Source organism: Pristiophorus japonicus, chromosome 14 (genome assembly GCF_044704955.1).
Source record: "Pristiophorus japonicus isolate sPriJap1 chromosome 14, sPriJap1.hap1, whole genome shotgun sequence".
Lineage (NCBI taxonomy): Eukaryota > Metazoa > Chordata > Chondrichthyes > Pristiophoridae > Pristiophorus > Pristiophorus japonicus.
Window position 1 is genome coordinate 17,330,231 of NC_091990.1, and position 20,721 is coordinate 17,350,951.

General features: G+C 47.8%; 1 protein-coding gene across 1 annotated transcript in view; it reads right to left on the reverse strand.

Annotated features, from left to right (window-relative positions):
• The window catches only part of nkain1 (sodium/potassium transporting ATPase interacting 1), a 604,623-nt gene that overhangs the window by 184,998 nt on the left and 398,904 nt on the right, over positions 1-20,721 (reverse strand). The window contains exon 3 of the mRNA XM_070898961.1: positions 9,486-9,566. Within this exon, the coding sequence (XP_070755062.1) occupies positions 9,486-9,566 (81 nt within the window). The remainder of the gene's footprint in view (positions 1-9,485; positions 9,567-20,721) is intronic.

The following is a 20,721-nucleotide window of genomic DNA, read 5'->3' on the forward strand; positions in this document are numbered from 1 at the left end:
AGTCCTGAGGCTTCCTCCCCGCTGGCGTTAATAAAGGCCGCATTGGCATTGGAACCGACTCTGAGTGTTGAGTGATTCTTCTGATAAAACACTAACACTAACAGTAATGCTATTGATTAGCAAGGTGAGGTGTTTAGACTTTCGCTTGTTGAAGACGGTCATTGCCTGGCATTTGTTATTTGCCACTTATCAGTCCAAGCCTGAATGTCATCCAGGTCTTGCTGCATGCGGGCAAGGACTGCTTCATTTTCTGAGCAGTTGAGGATGGAACTGAACATTGTGCAGTCATCAGCAAACATCCCCACTTCTGACCTTATGATGGAGATAAGGTCATTGATGAAGCAGCTGAAGATGGTTGGGCCTAGGACACTGCTCTGAGGAACTCCTGCAGCGATGTCCTGGGCTGTGATGATTGACCTCCAACAACCACAACCATCTTCCTTTGTGCTAGGTATGACTCCAGCCAGTGGCAGAGTTCCCCCTGATTCCCATTGACTTCAGTTTTACTTGGGCTCCTTGATGCCACACTCGGGTCAAATACTGCCGTGATGTCAAGGGCAGTCACTCTCACCTCACCTCTGGAATTCAGCTCTTTTGGCCATGTTTGGACCAAGGCTGCTGGGAGCTCATTATTGTATGTTAAAATAAGGATAACTGGCACAGGTATGCCCAGAACCCATGACCATGCACCAAGATAAAGGAAGACTTGCATTTATATCGCCCCTTGCGCTACTTCAGGACGTCGCAAAGTGCTTCACAGACAATAAAGTACGTTTGAAGTGCGGTCACTGTTGTAATGTAGGAAACGTGGCAGCCAATTTGTGCACAGCAAGCTCGCACAAACAGTAATATGATAATGGCCAGATCATCTGTTTTTTTTGTGATATTGGTTGAGGGATAAATATTTGCCAGGACACCGGGGAGAACTCCTCTGTTCTTCTTTGAAATGATGCCATGGGAGCTCTCTTTACCCAGAGAGTAGTTACAGTGTGGAGCTTACTACCACAGGGAGTCGTTGAGGCGAGCAGCATAGATTATGGGGAAGCACGAATGGAGAAAGAGATAGAAGGATATGCAGATAGGGTGAAGTGATGTAGGGTGGGAGGAGGCTCGTGTGGAGCATAAATACCAGCATAGACGTGTTGGGCCGAATGGCCTGTTTCTGTGCTGTAAATTCTATGCAAATTGTGAGCAAATTGCAGTCCAAATTTTTTTGGATACCCACTGCTCTACTGAATTAGTGCCACCTTCTGGCAGGAAATAGGCACTGTACCAGTTTCAAGTGGAAAAACCCACTTGGAGAGATAAGACTTGCATTTGTAGAGTGTCTTTCATGACCACCGGACGGCTCAAAGCATTTTACAGCCAATGAAGTATTTTTGGAGTGTAGTCACTGTTATAATGTGGGAAAAGAGAATCAAATCCTTCAAATCAATGTCTCTCTGTTCCAGCTTCCTCTTCATTTATGCTACTCGCCTCAACTACTCCCTGTGGTAGCAAGTTCCACGTCCTAACTGCTCTCTGGGTTCTTTGGCAGCACCTCCCAAACCCGCGATCTCTATCACCTAGAAGGACCAGGGCAGCAGGCGCATGGGAACACCATCACCTCCAAGTGCCCCTCCAAGTCACACACACCATCCTGACTTGGAAATATATTGACCATTCCTTCATCGTCGCTGGGTCAAAATCCTGGAACTCCCTCTCTGACAGCACTGTGGGAGCACCTTCACCACACGGACTGCAGCGGTTCAAGAAGGCAGCTCACCAACACCATCTCGAAGGCAACTAGGGATGGGCAATAAATGCCCGGCCTTGCCAGCGACACCCACATCCTTGAACAAATAAAAGTAAAATAAGGGCTGCAGTATACAGCAGTAAATAATAGTTTTGACTCGTGGGCCTGTCAAATAAAGATGTTGAAAAGCAGCTCGGTGCTAAATTGCAGTGAGCATTGTATTTATTTGAACACAGAGAATGTTGATGATATAGGCACACCTAAAATATTCTGCCGGGAAAGCAAATCTGCTGCCAGTAAATTGGGCTTTGCACCGAACGCCTTGTGTATTGGGTTTCCAGGGATAATGAGCCCAACGGACACTCACTTACCCGTTCTGCAGTTTTGCCTACACTGCACTCCCACTGAACTCCCTTCAGGTTGAGTCCTGGCAAAGGACCAACTGGAAGAAGGCATCCCCCTCAGCCGCTTTCACCTCAACAGAAACAGGTCAGCTGCAGTAAGGTTAACCCGTGTCACAGAGTGCGTTGCTGAGTGCGCAACGATAGCAGAAATGTCAAGTTAGAAGGAACACAGGAAGGAACAGAGGTGGGCCATTCAGCCCCTCAAACCTGTTCCGCCATTCAATGAGATCATGGCTGATCAGTGACCTAACTCCATCTACCTGCCTTGGTTCTGTAACCCTCAATACTCTCGCCTAACAAAGACCTATCCATTTCAGTTATGACATTTTCAATTGACCTCCAGCCGCTACAGCTTTGTGAGGGAGGGAGTTTCAGCTTTCCACTACCCTTTATGTGAAGAAGTGCTTCCTGGCTTTCTGAATGGCCTAGCTCAAACTGTACCCAAGGTGACAATTTTGCGAGTGTGTGTGTGGTCATTTTGCCGTCCTATCAGCTCCTGGCATAATAATTGATTTGATTTCTGGATCTGCAGTGAAACATTTCTAAGATTGATGAATTTACACTATCCCAAATTTTCTTTTTCTCTTTGCCTGTTTTCGCTCCTCCTTTTCCGAGAGGCTGACTCACCCTGTGGTACAGTGCCTTTGCCCCCAGTCACGCAGGAGCCTGGACACTGTGTGTCGGCACGTTACTGCATCATGGAAGGTGAGCCAGTTGAGCCGGATCTTCTGTTCACACTACACTCTACCCAGCAGGGGTTCAGTGATGCAGCAGGAGTAAGCACCCTGGCTGGCTTCACCCCTATACAGCCGATGGACATTGAGGCCAAGGGTCACCAACTCAATACAGATTAAGATTGAATCTGGTCCTTTATGGCTTATTAACATCACTGGGGTGCAGCAACACAGTGGTTAAGTTACTGGACCAGTAATCCAGAGGCCTGGACTAATGATCTGGAGACGCACGTTCAAATCTGGGGAATTTAAATTCAGTTAATTAAATAAATCTGGAATAAAAAGCTAGTATCAGTAATGGTGACCATGAAACTACTGGATTGTTGTAAAAACCCATCTGGTTCACTAATGTAATTTAGGGAAGGAAATCTGTTGTCCTTACCTGGTTTGGCCTATATGTGACTCCAGACGCACAGCAATGTGGTTGGCTCTGAAATGGCCCAGCAAGCCACTCAGTTGAAACAAACTGCTACAAAGACTGCAGCGGTACAAGAGGGCAGCTCACCACCACCTTCTCACGGGCAATTAGGGATGGGCAATAAACGCTGGCTTACAGTGACGCCCACATCCTGTGAGTATATATATATTAAAAAAAAGACACATTGTGGTGCACCCAGCCACTAAGCCAAGTTTCAAACTGTTGGCAAGGTAGTATCTAAGCTTGAGGTCATACTGACCTGTGTACGATGCCTAGAATCCTATTCTAAGGAGCGGTGTGATGGAAATTTGCTCCCATGATAGCTTCGTGGTCATATCAGAAGGACTTAAATGACGCATGAAATCAATTGTGCAACGTAAATGGGCTGGCAGGAGAACCAGTACATCAGAGGCCCACCTCAACATAGCAGTGATGCTGGAAAAATAGACTTATAATAGAAAAAACAGCTTCAAAGTCACATTTAACACTGTCTAAGCCCAGAGGTTAACTATAGCTTGCATTAATGCAAGTTCCACTCCCATTTCCACAAGTCAGAAAACTCCATGAAAAGGCATAATTTACACATTAGGTCCTGCGATATATATATATATATTAAAATGTATCAGGAAGAGTTCCTCCATGGCCTTGCCCCTCTCCATCTCTGTAACATCCTTCAGCCTGACATGCCTTCAAGATCTCTACGCTCCTTCATTTCTGGTCTCTTGCGTGATCCCGATTTTCATTGCCCTACCACTGGCGGCTGTGCCTTCAGTTTGCCGAGGCCCCAAACTCTGAAATTCCTTTCCTGAACCTCGCCGCTTCTCTACCCCTCTCTCCTCCTTCAAGATGCTTCTTAAAACCTGCCTCTTTGTCTCTGTGAAGTGCCTTGGTGCGCCTTACTATGTTAAAGGTGCTACATAAATGCAAGTTGTTGTTGTTGTGTTGATAGCCCCTCCCTCAGTAACATTCCCACCATCTCTCCCACTGCGAGAACAAAAGCCAGACGGGGCACGTGTGTTTTTGCAGACGGGAATGGGGTGTCATTTTACAGAGGGGGACAGAGCCTGCGGGAGCGCCAATGTTTTGGTAGGTTAAAGGTGCTATATAAGTGCAAGTTGTTGTTGTTGCTGAGCTGAGGAATATGGTGAAAAGGCGTCCATTTACTCCTGTCCCCATACTGTACAAGGCAGGATATGTTTTGTGCGTGAAGGCTCATGGGTGTCAAACCAGAAGTATCGATCTGTGCCTCTCTGATTCTTGGGTAGTGCGATTTGAATGAAGCGTTAGTCTGTGTCTGAATGAAGGTCCAGGCGGGGAATATTTCCAGCTTGCATTTCACTGGTGAATTTTTGGGGTACCCATTAAGTGGCGTGAAGAAATCTTGGAATTGTGTTTTATTTTGTCCGACATCCTTCATGATTGGAGTTTGATGCTCACCTTCTCCAACCTGCAGACTTCTAAGTCAGCAGACGGCACCAGACAGTCAGTACAAGGTCACCTGTTTTTCTCAGTTGCCGCAGGTAGTGCTGGGTATCCACGTACAGCATTCAGAAAGCAGACAAGCAACAACAGATTGTTAACTACATTTTAACGTCATGGACCCTTCAGCCACTCCTGATGTGAAGCTCAGCACCTGAACCTTGCAACTTACGGCACACAGAAAGTTCCCGACACCTTTTGTGTTGCTTTCAGTGATTGATGGCTGGTGCCCCCTTTCATAGAAACATAGAAACATAGAAAATAGGTGCAGGAGTAGGCCATTCGGCCCTTCTAGCCTGCACCGCCATTCAATGAGTTCATGGCTGAACATTCAACTTCAGTACCCCATTCCTGCTTTCTCGCCATACCCCTTGATCCCCCTAGCAGTAAGGACCTCATCTAACTCCTTTTTGAATATATTTAGTGAATTGGCCTCAACAACTTTCTGTGGTAGAGAATTCCACAGGTTCACCACTCTCTGGGTGAAGAAGTTCCTCCGCATCTCGGTCCTAAATGACTTACCCCTTATCCTTAGACTGTGACCCCTGGTTCTGGACTTCCCCAACATTGGGAACATTCTTCCTGCATCTAACCTGTCTAACCCCGTCAGAATTTTATATGTTTCGATGAGGTCCCCTCTCATTCTTCTGAACTCCAGTGAATACAAGCCCAGTTGATCCAGTCTTTCTTGATAGGTCAGTCCCGCCATCCCGGGAATCAGTCTGGTGAACCTTCGCTGCACTCCCTCAATAGCAAGAATGTCCTTCCTCAGGTTAGGAGACCAAAACTGTACACAATACTCCAGGTGTGGCCTCACCAATGCCCTGTACAACTGTAGCAACACCTCCCTGCCCCTGTACTCAAATCCCCTTGCTATGAAGGCCAACATGCCATTTACTTTCTTAACCGCCTGCTGCACCTGCATGCCAACCTTCAATGACTGATGTACCATGACACCCAGGTCTCTTTGCACCTCCCCTTTTCCTAATCTGTCACCATTCAGATAATAGTCTGTCTCTCTGTTTTTACCACCAAAGTGGATAACCTCACATTTATCCACATTATACTTCATCTGCCATGCATTTGCCCACTCACCTAACCTATCCAAGTCACTCTGCAGCCTCACAGCATCCTCCTCGCAGCTCACACTGCCACCCAACTTAGTGTCATCCGCAAATTTGGAGATACTACATTTAATCCCCTCATCTAAATCATTAATGTACAGTGTAAACAGCTGGGGCCCCAGCACAGAACCTTGCGGTACCCCACTAGTCACTGCCTGCCATTCTGAAAAGTACCCATTTACTCCTACTCTTTGCTTCCTGTCTGACAACCAGTTCTCAATCCATGTCAGTACACTACCCCCAATCCCATGTGCTCTAACTTTGCACATCAATCTCTTGTGTGGGACCTTGTCGAACGCCTTCTGAAAGTCCAAATATACCACATCAACTGGTTCTCCCTTATCCACTCTACTGGAAACATCCTCAAAAAATTCCAGAAGATTTGTCAAGCATGATTTCCCTTTCACAAATCCATGCTGACTTGGACCTATCATGTCACCTCTTTCCAAATGCACTGCTATGACATCCTTAATAATTGATTCCATCATTTTACCCACTACCGATGTCAGGCTGACCGGTCTATAATTCCCTGTTTTCTCTCTCCCTCCTTTTTTAAAAAGTGGGGTTACATTGGCTACCCTCCACTCCATAGGAACTGATCCAGAGTCAATGGAATGTTGGAAAATGACTGTCAACGCATCCACTATTTCCAAGGCCACCTCCTTAAGTACTCTGGGATGCAGTCCATCAGGCCCTGGGGATTTATCGGCCTTCAATCCCATCAATTTCCCCAACACAATTTCCCGGCTAATAAGGATTTCCCTCAGTTCCTCCTCCTTACTAGACCCCCCGACCCCTTTTATAACCGGAAGGTTGTTCGTGTCCTCCTTCGTGAATACCGAACCAAAGTACTTGTTCAATTGGTCCGCCATTTCTTTGTTCCCCGTTATGACTTCCCCTGATTCTGACTGCAGGGGACCTACATTTGTCTTTACTAACCTTTTTCTCTTTACATATCTATAGAAACTTTTGCAATCCGTCTTAATGTTCCCTGCAAGCTTCTTCTCATACTCCATTTTCCCTGCCCTAATCAAACCCTTTGTCCTCCTCTGCTGAGTTCTAAATTTCTCCCAGTCCCCAGGTTCGCTGCTATTTCTGGCCAATTTGTATGCCACTTCCTTGGCTTTAATACTATCCCTGATTTCCCTTGATAGCCACGGTTGAGCCACCTTCCCTTTTTTATTTCTATGCCAGACAGGAATGTACAATTGTTGTAGTTCATCCATGCGGTCTCTAAATGTCTGCCATTGCCCATCCACAGTCAACCCCTTAAGTATCATTCGCCAATCCATCTCAGCCAATTCACGCCTCATACCTTCAAAGTTAGCCTTCTTTAAGTTCTGGACCATGGTCTCTGAATTAACTGTTTCATTCTCCATCCTAATGCAGAATTCCACCATATTATGGTCACTCTTCCCCAAGGGGCCTCGCACAACGAGATTGCTAATTAATCCTTTCTCATTACATAACACCCAGTCTAAGATGGCCTCCCCCCTAGTTGGTTCCTCGACATATTGGTCTAAAAAACCATCCCTTATGCACTCCAGAAAATCCTCCTCCACCGTATTGCTTCCAGTTTGGTTAGCCCAATCTATGTGCATATTAAAGTCACCCATTATAACTGCTGCACCTTTATTGCACGCACCCCTAATTTCCTGTTTGATGCCCTCCCCAACATCACTACTACTGTTTCAAAGGGGCGCAACCAATAAGCCGCAAATTAAACCGATTTTAAATTAACTTTAAAGCAAATCAGAATTTTGTTTCTGGGGTGATGATGCCGGTCACAGAAGGCCGCGAGTGTACCGGTGGACACCGCGTGCTCCATCTCCAGGGACACCCTGGCTCGGATGTAACCGCGGAAGGGAGGCAGGCAGTTGGGCTGAACGACCCCCTCGACTGCCCACTGCCTGGCCCTATTGATGGCCCCCTTGGCTATGCCCAGGAGCATCTAACAAGGAGGTCCTCCGATCCGCCCGCACCCCTCCCCTCCGCACTGGGTAGCAAAAGATCAGGAGCGTTGGACGATGCAACCAAAAATTGAGGAGCAGCCCTTTCAAAAATTGGAACAGGGACTGCAACCTCTCGCACTCGATGTCTACATAGAACACGGACCCCTCCAGGCCACAGATATTGCAGGCAGACTGGGAACAAAATTCACTCCAGGATCAGCTGGATATGGTAACGATTTGCTCCATGCTGCACGGAGGCTGTTAGAAATAGGGATATGATGAGGAAACTAAAGCAATCCACATAGAAGCATAGAAAATAGGTGCAGGAGTAGGCCATTCGGCCCTTCGAGCCTGCACCACCAATCAATAAGATCATGGCTGATCATTCACCTCAGTACCCCTTTCCTGCTTTCTCTCCATACCTCTTGATCCCTTTAGCTGTAAGGGCCATATCTAATTCCCTCTTGAATATATCTAACGAACTGGCCTCAACAACTTTTGCGGTAGAGAATTCCACAGGTTAACAACTCTCTGAGCGAAGAAGTTTCTCCTCATCTCGGTCCTAAATGGCTTACCCCTTATCCTTAGATTGTGAACCCTGGTTCTGGACTGCCCCAACATCGGGAACATTCTTCCTGCATCTAACCTGTCCAGTCCCATCAGAATTTTATATGTTTCTATGAGATCCCCTCTCATTCTTCTAATCTCCAGAGAATACAGGCCCAGTTGATCCAGTCTCTCCTCATATGTCAGTACTGTGCGTATCCTGTGTCACAGACATTGTCCAATCATGAAAGAGAACTTAATTTTAACATCTTCTACCACTGGAAACCGTTTCTCCCTATTTAATCTATCAAAACCCCTCTTTTAAATCTCCCCTTCATCTTCTTTGCCCTAAAGAGAACAATCCCAGGTTTGTAGTCAACAATGTTCACAAGAGACCCTCATGCCAAGGTAATGAAGCTTGTCGTACAGGACGAGGACAGGAATTGCACAGACTGGACTCAAAGGATGTCCTGCTAGCCTCAGCGAGGAAAATGGTTACACTGGAAGTATTGCAAAACCAACTTTCTTGTAAAGGATAAAATACCAGAGACAAGGTGATGCAAAGTAGTAGCACCAACAACACTTGGACAACGTACATTTGGATGCTGTGCAATGTTCCATTTAAGCTGCGCGGTCACATGGGGTCCCGCACAGTCAGAGAACCGGCTTTTAAATTGACAAAAATGCACATGAACGGAATTTTCACAGCCCAAAGTAAAATGACAGGAAACATTGATGCTGTAATAAGAACAGAAGAAATAAGATCAGGAGTAGGCCATATGGCCCCTTGAGCTTGCTCCGGCATTCAATAAGATCACGGCTAAACTACTACATCAACTCCACTTTCCTGCACCGTCCGCATCTCCTTCATTCCTTTAGTGTCCAAAAGTCTATCGCAAACTATCTTCAGACGCTAACTGTAATGCCCCGCTGCAACTAACGCCCCGAAATCCAAAAAAGCAAAAATCCAGCCCTTTCTCTCTATCAGTGGACAACTGAGGAAGATAGGAGCTGGTAAATGAGCATTTGGTCCCGTGCTTTGATTAAGTACACTGTAAAAATCATCTCTTTAGATCATAAGGTAGATAATTACCTGTGACAATTGCCCAACTTCTAGGTAGAAGCAAATGATGAATGCGTTCCATGCCACCCACAGCACCAGCCATCCTGCATACTGCATAAAACAAAGGAGAAAAGACCGCTTTAGATACTGAAAGCTCCATTCATGTATAATGAATCTGATTCATTTCTAAATCTCTCATTACAACGCAACACATATCTATACAGTGTCAGCCGTGGCTCAGTGGGTAGCACTTGTGCCTCTGAGTCAGTAGGTCATGGGTTCAAGTCCCACCCCAGAATCTTCAGCATATAATCCAAGCTGACATTCCCAGTGCTAGTACTGAGGGAGTGCTGTGCTGTCGGAGATGCCGTCTTTCATATGAGATGTTAAACCGAGGCCCGTCTGCCCACTCAGGTGGCTATAAAAGATCTCATGGCACTATTTCGAAGAGGAGCAGGGAAGCTCTCCTCAGTGTTGTGGCTAATATTTATCCCTCAATCAATATCACTGTTGTGTATGAAGAAAGAGTCAGGCTGAATAATGTGAGTTCAAAGTAAAGTGTGACCGTAGTCTTTTATTGCAGATCTCCAGCATGCCTCTCCAACCTGTGAGGCCTCCTTAAATACCTGTGCTCCCAAGGGATTATGGGATCCCTTGGGACTCCAGGGGATGAGCCCTCTGGTGGCTGTACAGAGTATATACAAGTTTATATATATAACAATCAGTAAAACAGATGATCTGGTCATTATCACATTGCTGTTTGTGGGAGCTTACATTGCACAAAGTGGCTCTTGCATTTCCTACATTACAACAGTGACTACACTTCAAAAGTACTTCATTGACTGTAAAGTGCTTTGGACATCATGAGGTCGCGAAAGGTGCTACATAAATGCAGGTGCATCTTTCTTTCTTTCTATATGTGACATGCTTCTTCTGGCAAACTGGGATGACGGTCTACAGGGGATTACAGTAGTTTCAACTGCTGCAAAAGGCTAGAATTGTCACAAATTTGTCAGACATATGCTGATAGATATTAGCAATGTAAAACCCTGGCTGCTTATTGAGCATCCTATTTAGGAATAGATATTATGGTGGATGACACAGCAACTCCGCTGAGATGCAGCATCCAATATTGTTCCATTCCTTATGGTGAAAGCTGTTCACAGTAATGTTATTGTAAAATCTCAGCAGGCTTGTTCTGTCTGCTGTCACAACTCCTCATAAAATGTATCGCTCCCCTTGATGGCTCAGTAAGTAAATGCACCTTGGGGCACAGCATCACACAGCCCAGCAAGGGCCCGGCCTGAGAGGTTAAACTTAGCGTCAGTGCCCCTGGGCTTGGGTAGGGGAACAGAGAAATCAATCAGCATTCCTGCATTTGATTGCTTTCCAATGATCAATAAACAGCGTGTGTATGCCCCCGCGAAATATTTTGATTTTTGAAGTCTTTATTTTGTACATTTTCCAGCATTTTGTATATATTCTCACACACATAAATCCTTTATGCCTCATTCATAACACGCAAAAAGACCCCATACAATTAGAACATGAAAACAGGCTCCCCTGAGTCGGTGAACTCATCCAGTGAGTAGGTGAGCCATACAGCTCAGGAAGGTTAGCCAGCTCACCGGCCTGCAACCAGGAACAGGAGGTCCAGGGGAAGTGTGAGAGACACCAGACCAGGAGATGGAGAGGGAGAGATACCAGACCAGGAGTGTGAACGATACCAGACATGGGAGATACCAGACCAGGAGTGGGAGAGAGAGGGAGATACCAGACCAGGAGTGTGAGCGATACCAGACATGGGGAGATACCAGACCAGGAGTGGGAGAGAGAGAGAGATACCAGACCAGGAGTGTGAGATACCAGACCAGGAGTGGGAGAGAGAGAGAGATACCAGACCAGGAGTGTGAGCGATACCAGACATGGGGAGATACCAGACCAGGTGTGTGAACGATACCAGACCAGGAGTGGGAGAGACACCAGACCAGGAGTGGGAGAGAGGGAGAGATACCAGAGCAGGAGTGTGAGCGATACCAGACATGGGGAGATACCAGATCAGGAGTGGGAGAGAGAGAGATACCAGACCAGGATGTGAGATACCAGACCAGGAGTGGGCGAGACACCAGACCAGGAGTGGGAGAGACACCAGACCAGGAGTGGGAGAGAGGGAGAGATACCAGAGCAGGAGTGTGAGCGATACCAGACATGGGGAGATACCAGATCAGGAGTGGGAGAGAGAGAGATACCAGACCAGGAATGTGAGATACCAGACCAGGAGTGGGAGAGACACCAGACCAGGAGTGGGACAAACACCAGACCAGGAGTAGGCGAGGGAGAGGTACCAGACCAGGACTGTGAGACACCAGAGCAGCAGAAGAGGGAGAGGGAAAGGTACCCGACCAGGAGTGTGAGAGACACCAGAGCAGCAGGAGAGGGAGAGGGAAAGGTACCCGACCAGGAGTGTGAGAGACACCAGAGTGAGAGAGTGGGAGCGATATCAGGCCAGGAGTGGGAGAGATACCAGACCAGGGGATGGGCAGATACCAGACCATGACTGGGAGATACCAGGCCATGACTGGGAGATACCAGACCAGGAGTGGGGCAGATACCAGACCAGGAGTGGGGCAGATACCAGACCAGAAGTGGGGCAGATACCAGACCAGGAGTGGGGCAGATACCAGACCAGGAGTGGGGCAGATACCAGACCAGGAGTGGGGCAGATACCAGACCAGGAGTGGGGCAGATACCAGACCTGGGGAGGGGCAGATACCAGACCAGGGGAGGGGCAGATACCAGACCAGGGGAGAGGCAGATACCAGACCACGAGTGGGGCAGATATCAGACCAGGAGTGGGGCAGATACCAGACCACGAGTGGGGCTGATACCAGACCACGAGTGGGGCAGATACCGGACCACGAGTGGGGCAGATACCAGACCACGAGTGGGGCAGATACCAGACAGGGGAGGGGGAGACACCAGACAAGGAGAGGGGCAGACACCAGACCAAGGGAGGGGGAGAGACCAGACCAGGAGAGGGGGAGATACCAGACCAGGAGAGGGGGAGACACCAGACCAGGAGAGGGGGAGGCACCAGACCAGGAGAGGGGGAGACACCAGCCCAGGAGAGGGGGAAGACACCAGACCAGGGGAGGGGGAGACACCAGACCAGGAGAGGGGAGACACCAGACCAGGAGAGGGGGAGACATCAGACCAGGAGAGGGGGAGACACCACACCAGGAGAGGGGGAGACACCAGACCAAGAGAGGGGGAGACACCAGACCAGGAGAGGGGGAGACACCAGACCAGGAGTGGGAAAGATACCAGACCAGGAGTGGGTGTGTTACCAGACCAGGAGTGGGAGCGTTACCAGACCAGGGGCGGAAGATACCAGACCAGGAGTGGGACAGATACCAGACCAGAAGAGGGAGAGATACCAGCCCAGGGGAGGGAGATACCAGACCAGGGGTGGGAGAGATACCAGATCAGGCGAGGTAGTGGTATAAATCTGGAACTAGGAGCAAATTGCAAGAGCACAGGATTTCCATATTAACTAAAAGCTTTACAATAATGCTAACATGGTTGTGTTGGTGGCCCTGTCCCCTTTGAGCCAGAAGGCTGTGCGATCAAGATCCACTACAGAGCCTTCAGCACATAATCCAGGTTGACCTGTCGATTCAACAATGAGGGAGTGTCTGTTGGATGTGGATGAAAACTGAGTCCACATCTGTGCAGGTTGAATTGTATGCGGGTGAATGCTCTCAAGGTCAAATAACCGGATGACCCTCACTGTCCAGATTCACACATGAAGAAAGGTCGATTTACAGTCGGGGAACCATACCTCACCATGGCACAAGACCTTCAGTTCCACAGGTACTAGCCATTCTCTGACCTCTTGCTCAAGGGCCCGTTATCGTTTCATGTGCCTTGGCAGAGCCTTGGCAGACTGCTCTACTGTTGGAGCACCACTGCTCAGCCCAATCTGATCCTTGAATCCAGCAAGAGTCAATGGGGAGAGAAGATACTGGGTGATATTCTTCCCTTCAGCCCAGTGGCACTGAGGCCATTTGACCCTGCTGCTGCCTGAGTCATGATCAGCTTCCTCAATATAGACCAGGGATGCATTTGTATAGCTCCATTAACGTAGTAAAATGCTCCAAGACATTTCACGGGAGTGTTAGCAGACGAAATTTAACACTGAGCCACATAAGGAGATATTAAGACAGGTGACCAAAAGCTTGGTCAAAGAGGTAGGTTTTAGGGAGCAACTTAAAGGAGGAGAGAGAGAGAGAGGTAGAGAGGCGGACAGGTTTAGGGAGGGAATTCCAGAGCTCAGGGCCCAGACAGCTGAAGGCACGGCCGGCAATGGTGGAGTAAAGGAAATTGTGCATGGGGAAGAGATTAGAATTGGAGGAGCGCAGAGAGTTGCAGGGCTGGAGGAGGTTACAGGGACAGGGAGCTATTGGAACAATTGATCCAACAAATTTTACCCAGTGCATTCTAATTTTTTTGTCTGGTGCGCTTGAAAAGGTAATTCATTGCGACGAGGCACTTCGACATTACAAGGCGTGACATGAAGGGAAGAAAACCGTGAAGAACAGAAACAACTCTGACTCAGGGAAGCCAAGAAGCTTTTGGGCCACACAGTCAGGCTGTGTCACAACGGAAGAGGGACATTTAGTGGCTTTGGGATGTATTGTGTGAAGCACTGCAGCATGTTAACGCTGATATTAGACAGCTCTGTTTATATATCAGCCCCTAGCAAAACTGCATTTGCCTCAAATTGACCTCGGGCTTCATTTTGGATTCCTTCACTGTTTACAGTGACAACTTGATTTAAATCCAGATTAACATGGAAATACATTCTCTTGTGAAATATGCCTCCGGGAGGTTTATAAGTCTGTCATAAGTGACTAAATGATAAATCCAAGTAAGAATGGCCACATTTAAATATGTTACCGGGGGGCATAGACAGTTTGGGGTGCTGCGATTTAATGGCTGATTGCGATTCATAGATGCAAAACCTTTCTTTGCAGTCTTGATAGCTAATGTAAAAAGTAGAGAAAACCTTCCAGCAAGGATTAGAAATGTATCCATGGCATTTCATAGCGAAGCAATCGACCTATTCATTAGAGAGAGAATGACTTGCATTTTGTTTAATATGTTGTGAGGATCCAATGCACTGTTTATAGAGATTATTATTAGACCCACATGTCACAGGATTGGCTGCTATTATCAGCAACAATAATTGGAAAACAAAAGCTAAATACTGCGGAGGCTGGAAATCTGAAATGGAAGCACAAATTGCTGGAAATACTCAGGAGGTCAGGCAGCATGTGTGGAGAGAGAAACAGAGTTAACATTTCAGGTCGATGACCTTCCATCAGAACCAGTTAGAATTGTCATTTTACTTAATAATTTATTCATATCCAAAATGTGTTCCATTTCACTCAATATCAGAGTCTGAGGAATGGGTCATCAAATGAGGCTATTTATCTCCTGCAATGACCCCTTGACGTAATGTTACTGTAACTGGTTAGTATATTATTACAGATTCCCAGACGCAGAGATTTTTTCATTTGCTCGTGGGATGTGGGCATCGCTGGCAAGGCCGGCATTTATTGCCCATCCCCTAATTGCCCTGGAGAAGGTGGTGCTGAGCTGCCTTCTTGAACCGCTGCAGACCGTGTGGTGAAGGTGTTCCCACAGTGCTGTTCGGGAGGGAGTTCCAGGATATTGACCCACCATGCTCAGTTCTGATCAGACCGCAATGGTCTTAAACTAGTAAATGAAACTCAGTGGGACCAGTCAATCTTATACTGCAAACATACTTATTAGAGCCAAGCTCCTTTGTACGCACATTTTCTAAATGATCATTAACACAGAAAGGACCCACACATAACACTGTGCACTGAATTTCGTATATTTGAGATATAGCAGCCTCAAAATATCTTTGGAATCCTGGTTATCGGCAATATATATCTTGAAACTTCTTCAAATTATTTTGTAATGGTGCAGTCTGTTGGGACTAGAATCATGGAGGAGCCTATTTGTACAATGGCTGTATTGGTCATGGAGGTGGTTGGCACAGAGGTTGAGATTGACATACAGTAATATATCGAGGTGCATTGTTGACATTAGTGTAGTTGAAGGACTTTACACAATTGGGATCTCAGCAATTCAAAAAGGGTATAGTGGCTGTGACGGTTGCTGTAGGGGAGTGGGTGCTTAAAAGACCATGGGAGAGAAATTCAGTCGCGCCTCTATTGCAGCGTTAATCCAAGCAGAGCGATACTTTGAGTGCCTTGAAAAGGTTTGCGCTTCATCAGAATCAGTTGAAGAGCTGACAGGGGCAATAAATCAGACGTTGCACACTTCAGCTGGGGGGGGGGGGGAAATGGGGGAACGGGGGACCATAACGAAAGTTTGGTCGGTACATTTTGCGGGTCCATTGTGCATGCACTGAACTCCGAATCAGATCCCGGGAAAAGCCGAGTTTTAAAGGCACGGCATAGTAATGTGCCCATTAACGTTTTCAAGCTGTACTGTTATGTCTGTCTGCCGCTGCAAACTGGGAGGCTCACGCACCGTGCTGTGTGTAAACGTTGCACTGACTGTGACCTTCCTCATCCCTTTAAGTAGCCACCAGTTAACCTGCAAGCCTGTACTCACTGTTTTTCCTGACGCTGTTATTGGCGGGCGCTCAATGAGGCTCACACACCGAATGTATTGACTGGGGCGCAAGCATGCCGCGTTGCACCAGGAATACGCCATGATCGGAGTGAACGCCAGCAGCCAGGCACTACTGGTTTGCCCCACCCCCGGTGAGCCTCTATTTTCCATCGGGGTGCTAAAAGCTGCACGAACGGTCGGTAAGCTCCAACGCTCACATTAACGCCCCCTTCTGGCTGCTATCTGAGGCGAGAGACAACCGAGAATCAGCCCATAATATGCTTCTCAGGGCAAGCGAGTGGGGCCTCAGGGGTTAAAAGGAATTGTAGCTGTCACTGGTCATCCTTCCCGAGGTTAGTTGAGCTGACCTGAGGGGCATGAAGCTAGTGAGCTGTCAGTGGCGGGTGGCTGAAGACAGAAGGTTGGTCGTTTGATCAATTTCCACCCTCAGTTCATTTCCTGTTGATATTAGCAAATATCCCACAGGCGTATTGTTTTATTGTAGTGTGGGGCTGCGTGACACATCACCTCACATTGTGGCAACAACTAAAATTCCTTGACATTTATAGGGGGCCTGTAACACAAGTTAGGAGATCAATTTAGCATCGGGCAGTGCCTCTGGGGTCTCCGAAGACAGCTGTGGCTCTGTGAGTTCCAGGGCCCATATTTTGAAGGGCGGAAGGCTTGGCTCACTTCACAGTGTGCGCAAAAATGTGTTGCAGCCTCCTCAACATTTGTGTGAGAAGGAAACGTAGAACTGGTAGAACTTATTACACCAACGTCAGTGTTTTCACTCAGGCCAACATCTCCAGCATCGAAGCAATGACCACACTCGACCAGCTCCGTTGGGCGGGCCACATCGTCCGCATGCCCAACACGAGGCTCCCAAAGCAAGCGCTCCACTCGGAAATCCTACACGGCAAGCGAGCCCCAGGTGGGCAGAGGACACGTTTCAAGGACACTCTCAAAGCCTCCTTGAGAAAGTGCAACATCCCCACCGACCCCTGGGAATCCCTGGCCAAAGACCACCCAAAGTGGAGGAAGTGCATCCGGGAGGGTGCTGTGCACCTCCAGTCCCCTTGCCGAGAGCATGCGGAGGACAAGTGCAGGCAGCGGAAAGAGCGTGCGACAAACTAGACTCCCCACCCACCCTTTCCTTCAACCACTGTCTGCCCCACCTGTGACAGAGACTGTAATTCCCGTATTGGACTGTACAGTCACCTGAGAACTCACTTTTATGTGGAAGCAAGTCCTTCGAGGGACTGCCTATGATGATGATTACATTCGGTGTGTTATTCTGAGCTGGCCCTCCTGCATCCGAGGAAACAAGGATCGCTATCGCCACTCCCTCCCCTTCCCACTCCATTAGGTGACATTTCAAGGCATCCTCAAAAGTTTTCAAGATTCTCTGAGAACATGATCCAGAACCTGAAGAAATCAGTGGACACAGATCGAAGACAATTGGCAAAAGAGCCAGAGAGGAGACGAGGAGAATTCTTTTTGCGTAGCGAGCTTTGATGATCTGGAATGCCCTCCGTGAAAGGGCGGTGGAATCAGATTCAACAGTAACTTTCAAAAGTGAATTGGATAAATATTTGAAGGGGAAAAATGTGCAGGGCTATGGGGTAAAGCACAGGGAAGTGGGGCGAATAGGATAGCTCTTTCAAAGAGCCGCCACAGGTAAGATGGGCTGAACGGCCTCCTTCTGTGCCGCAGGCTTCTTTGATTGTTGGTATTCCCAGTATGAATAGCACATTGAAGGTGCATCAGTGTAGCTTTGGAGATGGGTTTCTGTTGGAGTATTTCTGAATTCTAGAGGTTACAGTGGATTTGGAAGTAGATCTCATTAACTGAGTATTTGAGAGCCAGCTCCAGAAAAAGCTTGCATTAACCCAGCTGTAGGAGTCCATCAAGTTCTATGCTGACAAGAATTTTCAAAAGGTTTGGACTCTGAAAGGGAAAGAGAGGTTAATGTTGCAGGTGGGTCCCATCATCAGATTGCCATTGAAATGTTAACCTTACTTTCTTTCAGACTGCTGACTAATCTGTCCTGTATCTCCATTTTTATTACACTGCCTTTAAACTGCGTCCACACTCAACTATTGGAGACTGATAGAAAAGTCGTAATGAGGCTTCATCACATTTCAAGAACCTCATCCAGGCAGCCCCTTAAAATAATGATTTGAACACATTGGCCCATAATTTGCGATCAGCAGTGAAGCAAAGGCACTCGTGGTGGCCCAGATAAAAGCTGTCCACCGAGATCTCGTGACCTTGAACGATAAGGGAGTCGAGGGTTACGGGGAGTGGGCAGGGAAATGCAGTTGCCAAGATCAGATCAGCCATGATCCTACTGAATGGCGGAGCAGGCTCGAGGGGCCAAATGACCTACACCTGCTCCTATTTCTTATGTTCTTAGGATCTCTGTGGTGAGGTTTGACTTTTGCGACATTCAATTGATTGCAGCTCTGTGAATAGGGGATGCCTAGTGCGATGCTGCTGTGATGTCAACAAGCTATCGAAGCAGCCAATCATATTGCAGAATTCTCAGAGACTGGAAACCAGTAAATGAGAAGCTGCTTTTATCCAGATTTAAAAAAAATGTTAGAGAGAGTGAAATAAAGATTAGGGGCTAGAACCTCCACTTTTGTGCTTATCGCCCAAAAATGGGCGTTATTTCCGGCATGGGTGTTAAAAAAGGGTTTTCAGATCGCCGGATTCTCGCTCATTTTCAAAACACCTCGTTTCCATTTTTGAAAATGGACGTTACCGCGAGCGATATAAAATGGGCGATAGCGTTAAATTCTTTTGAGCTTCTGCCATAAAGTGTGGCTGTCCTTAGCAACGGCATGGCAACGCTCGATTCCCACGATTCAGCAGGTCAAGGGTCATCATGACATGCGCAGAAGAGGAGACAGAGAGAGAGGGAGCTCAGATGCACTGAAAGCGTGTGTGGCTGCGGTGTGTGCTTGTCTGGCTGTTGTGCAGGCACGAGGGAGATTCACCAGGAACAAAAAGCCTAATAAGCACCAGGAACATAGTTGGCACCGAGTTTTTGTTCAACAACTAAGATATAACATGGAAGGGATGGAGGAGGCCCTGGAGCTGGTAGCCAGGAACACTGGTGGCAGAGGGCTCCCAGTGATCCCGGAGCATGGCACTGCACCTCAAGATGCCGCACCGCCATTGCCAACTACATGAGAGCCAGCAGCAACATCTTCCTTCTGGCTCAGAACACGTTCCCACCTCGGGACCGTCTTCTCCTGTTTCCGTCCAAGCAGTGCTTCGGCTGTCACCCACCCCAATGAAGCATCGTCTGAGGAGCTCCTCGGCCAGGCAGCTTGGAGTCAGGAGGGGAGGGGGAAGGGGTAGAGGTGGGGAGGAGAAGCGGGGGGAGGGGGGGAAGGGTTGGTTTGTACAGAAATACTGATGATTTCTGACTAATGTTCGGTTTAAATGCTTTTTATTTGACAAAACCTTGTTACGCATTGGCTCGGATAGCTGCACTATTACACGCTGGTGATTCCTTATCAAAGGGTATAATGACACTTAACTTTAATCAACTTAAACTTTAACTGTCACCAATGTGATTCCCACCATTGATGTATCAACTGCACACCCAGCAGTGTGTCAGCTTTGTAAATAACACCAACGTTCTTTCAGGCAAAGCGATCATTGATGAGCTCCTGACGTAAGACTCTTGCAGCTATCATGCCATCATGGGCCCTTTCATGCGGTCTACAGGGGGGCGGGGGCATGGCTTCAGCGTCAACCTGATTGTCTGGGTCGATGTCAATGCCCGCCTCCTCGTCCTCCTCTTCCTCTCTCTGGTGAGGTGGACTGTCAGAGACTCATCAGGCAATTCTTGTCCCCTCCTGATAGCCAAGTTGTGCAGCATGGAGCACACCACCACAAATTTAGCTACATGCTCAGGGTGGTATTGGAGCTCGCTTCCTGAGTGGTCTAGGCATCTAAAGCGCTGCTCCAGCACGCCAGTGGTTTTCTCCACGATATTGCGAGTTGCTCTGTGGCTCTCGTATCCCCTCTCGGCTTCGGTGTGGGTGTCACGCAGTGGGGTCATCAGCAAAATGGCAAGGCCATATCCTTTGTCCCCAAGCATCCAGCATTAATCTTGTGGCTCATTGTTAAACAAGTCAGATACAGTGCTCTCACGCAGGATGTGAGCATCATGGACGCTGCCTGGAAATTGAGCATTCATTGCCAGTATAATTTTCTGGTAGTCGACAACCAGTTGGACATTCAGGGAGTGGAATCCCTTGCGGTTCCTGAAAACCTCTGCATCCTGAAAAGGTGCCCGCATCGCGATACTCCCTGCACCTTGGGGAAGTTTGCAATTCTGGAGAATCCTAGAGCCCTCTCACTCTGTGCCTCCCTTGTCATAGGGAAGCTGATCAAGTCCTTCCTGCATGCGTACAGGGCTTCAGTAACCTGTCTAATGCAGCGATGTGTGGCACGCTGAGAAAATCCGCAAATGTCTCCAGCTGTGGCCTGAAAAGAACCCGAGGCATAGAACGACAGTGCCGCAGTGACTTTGACCTTGACGGACAGTGCAGTACTGATGGTGCTAGCAAAC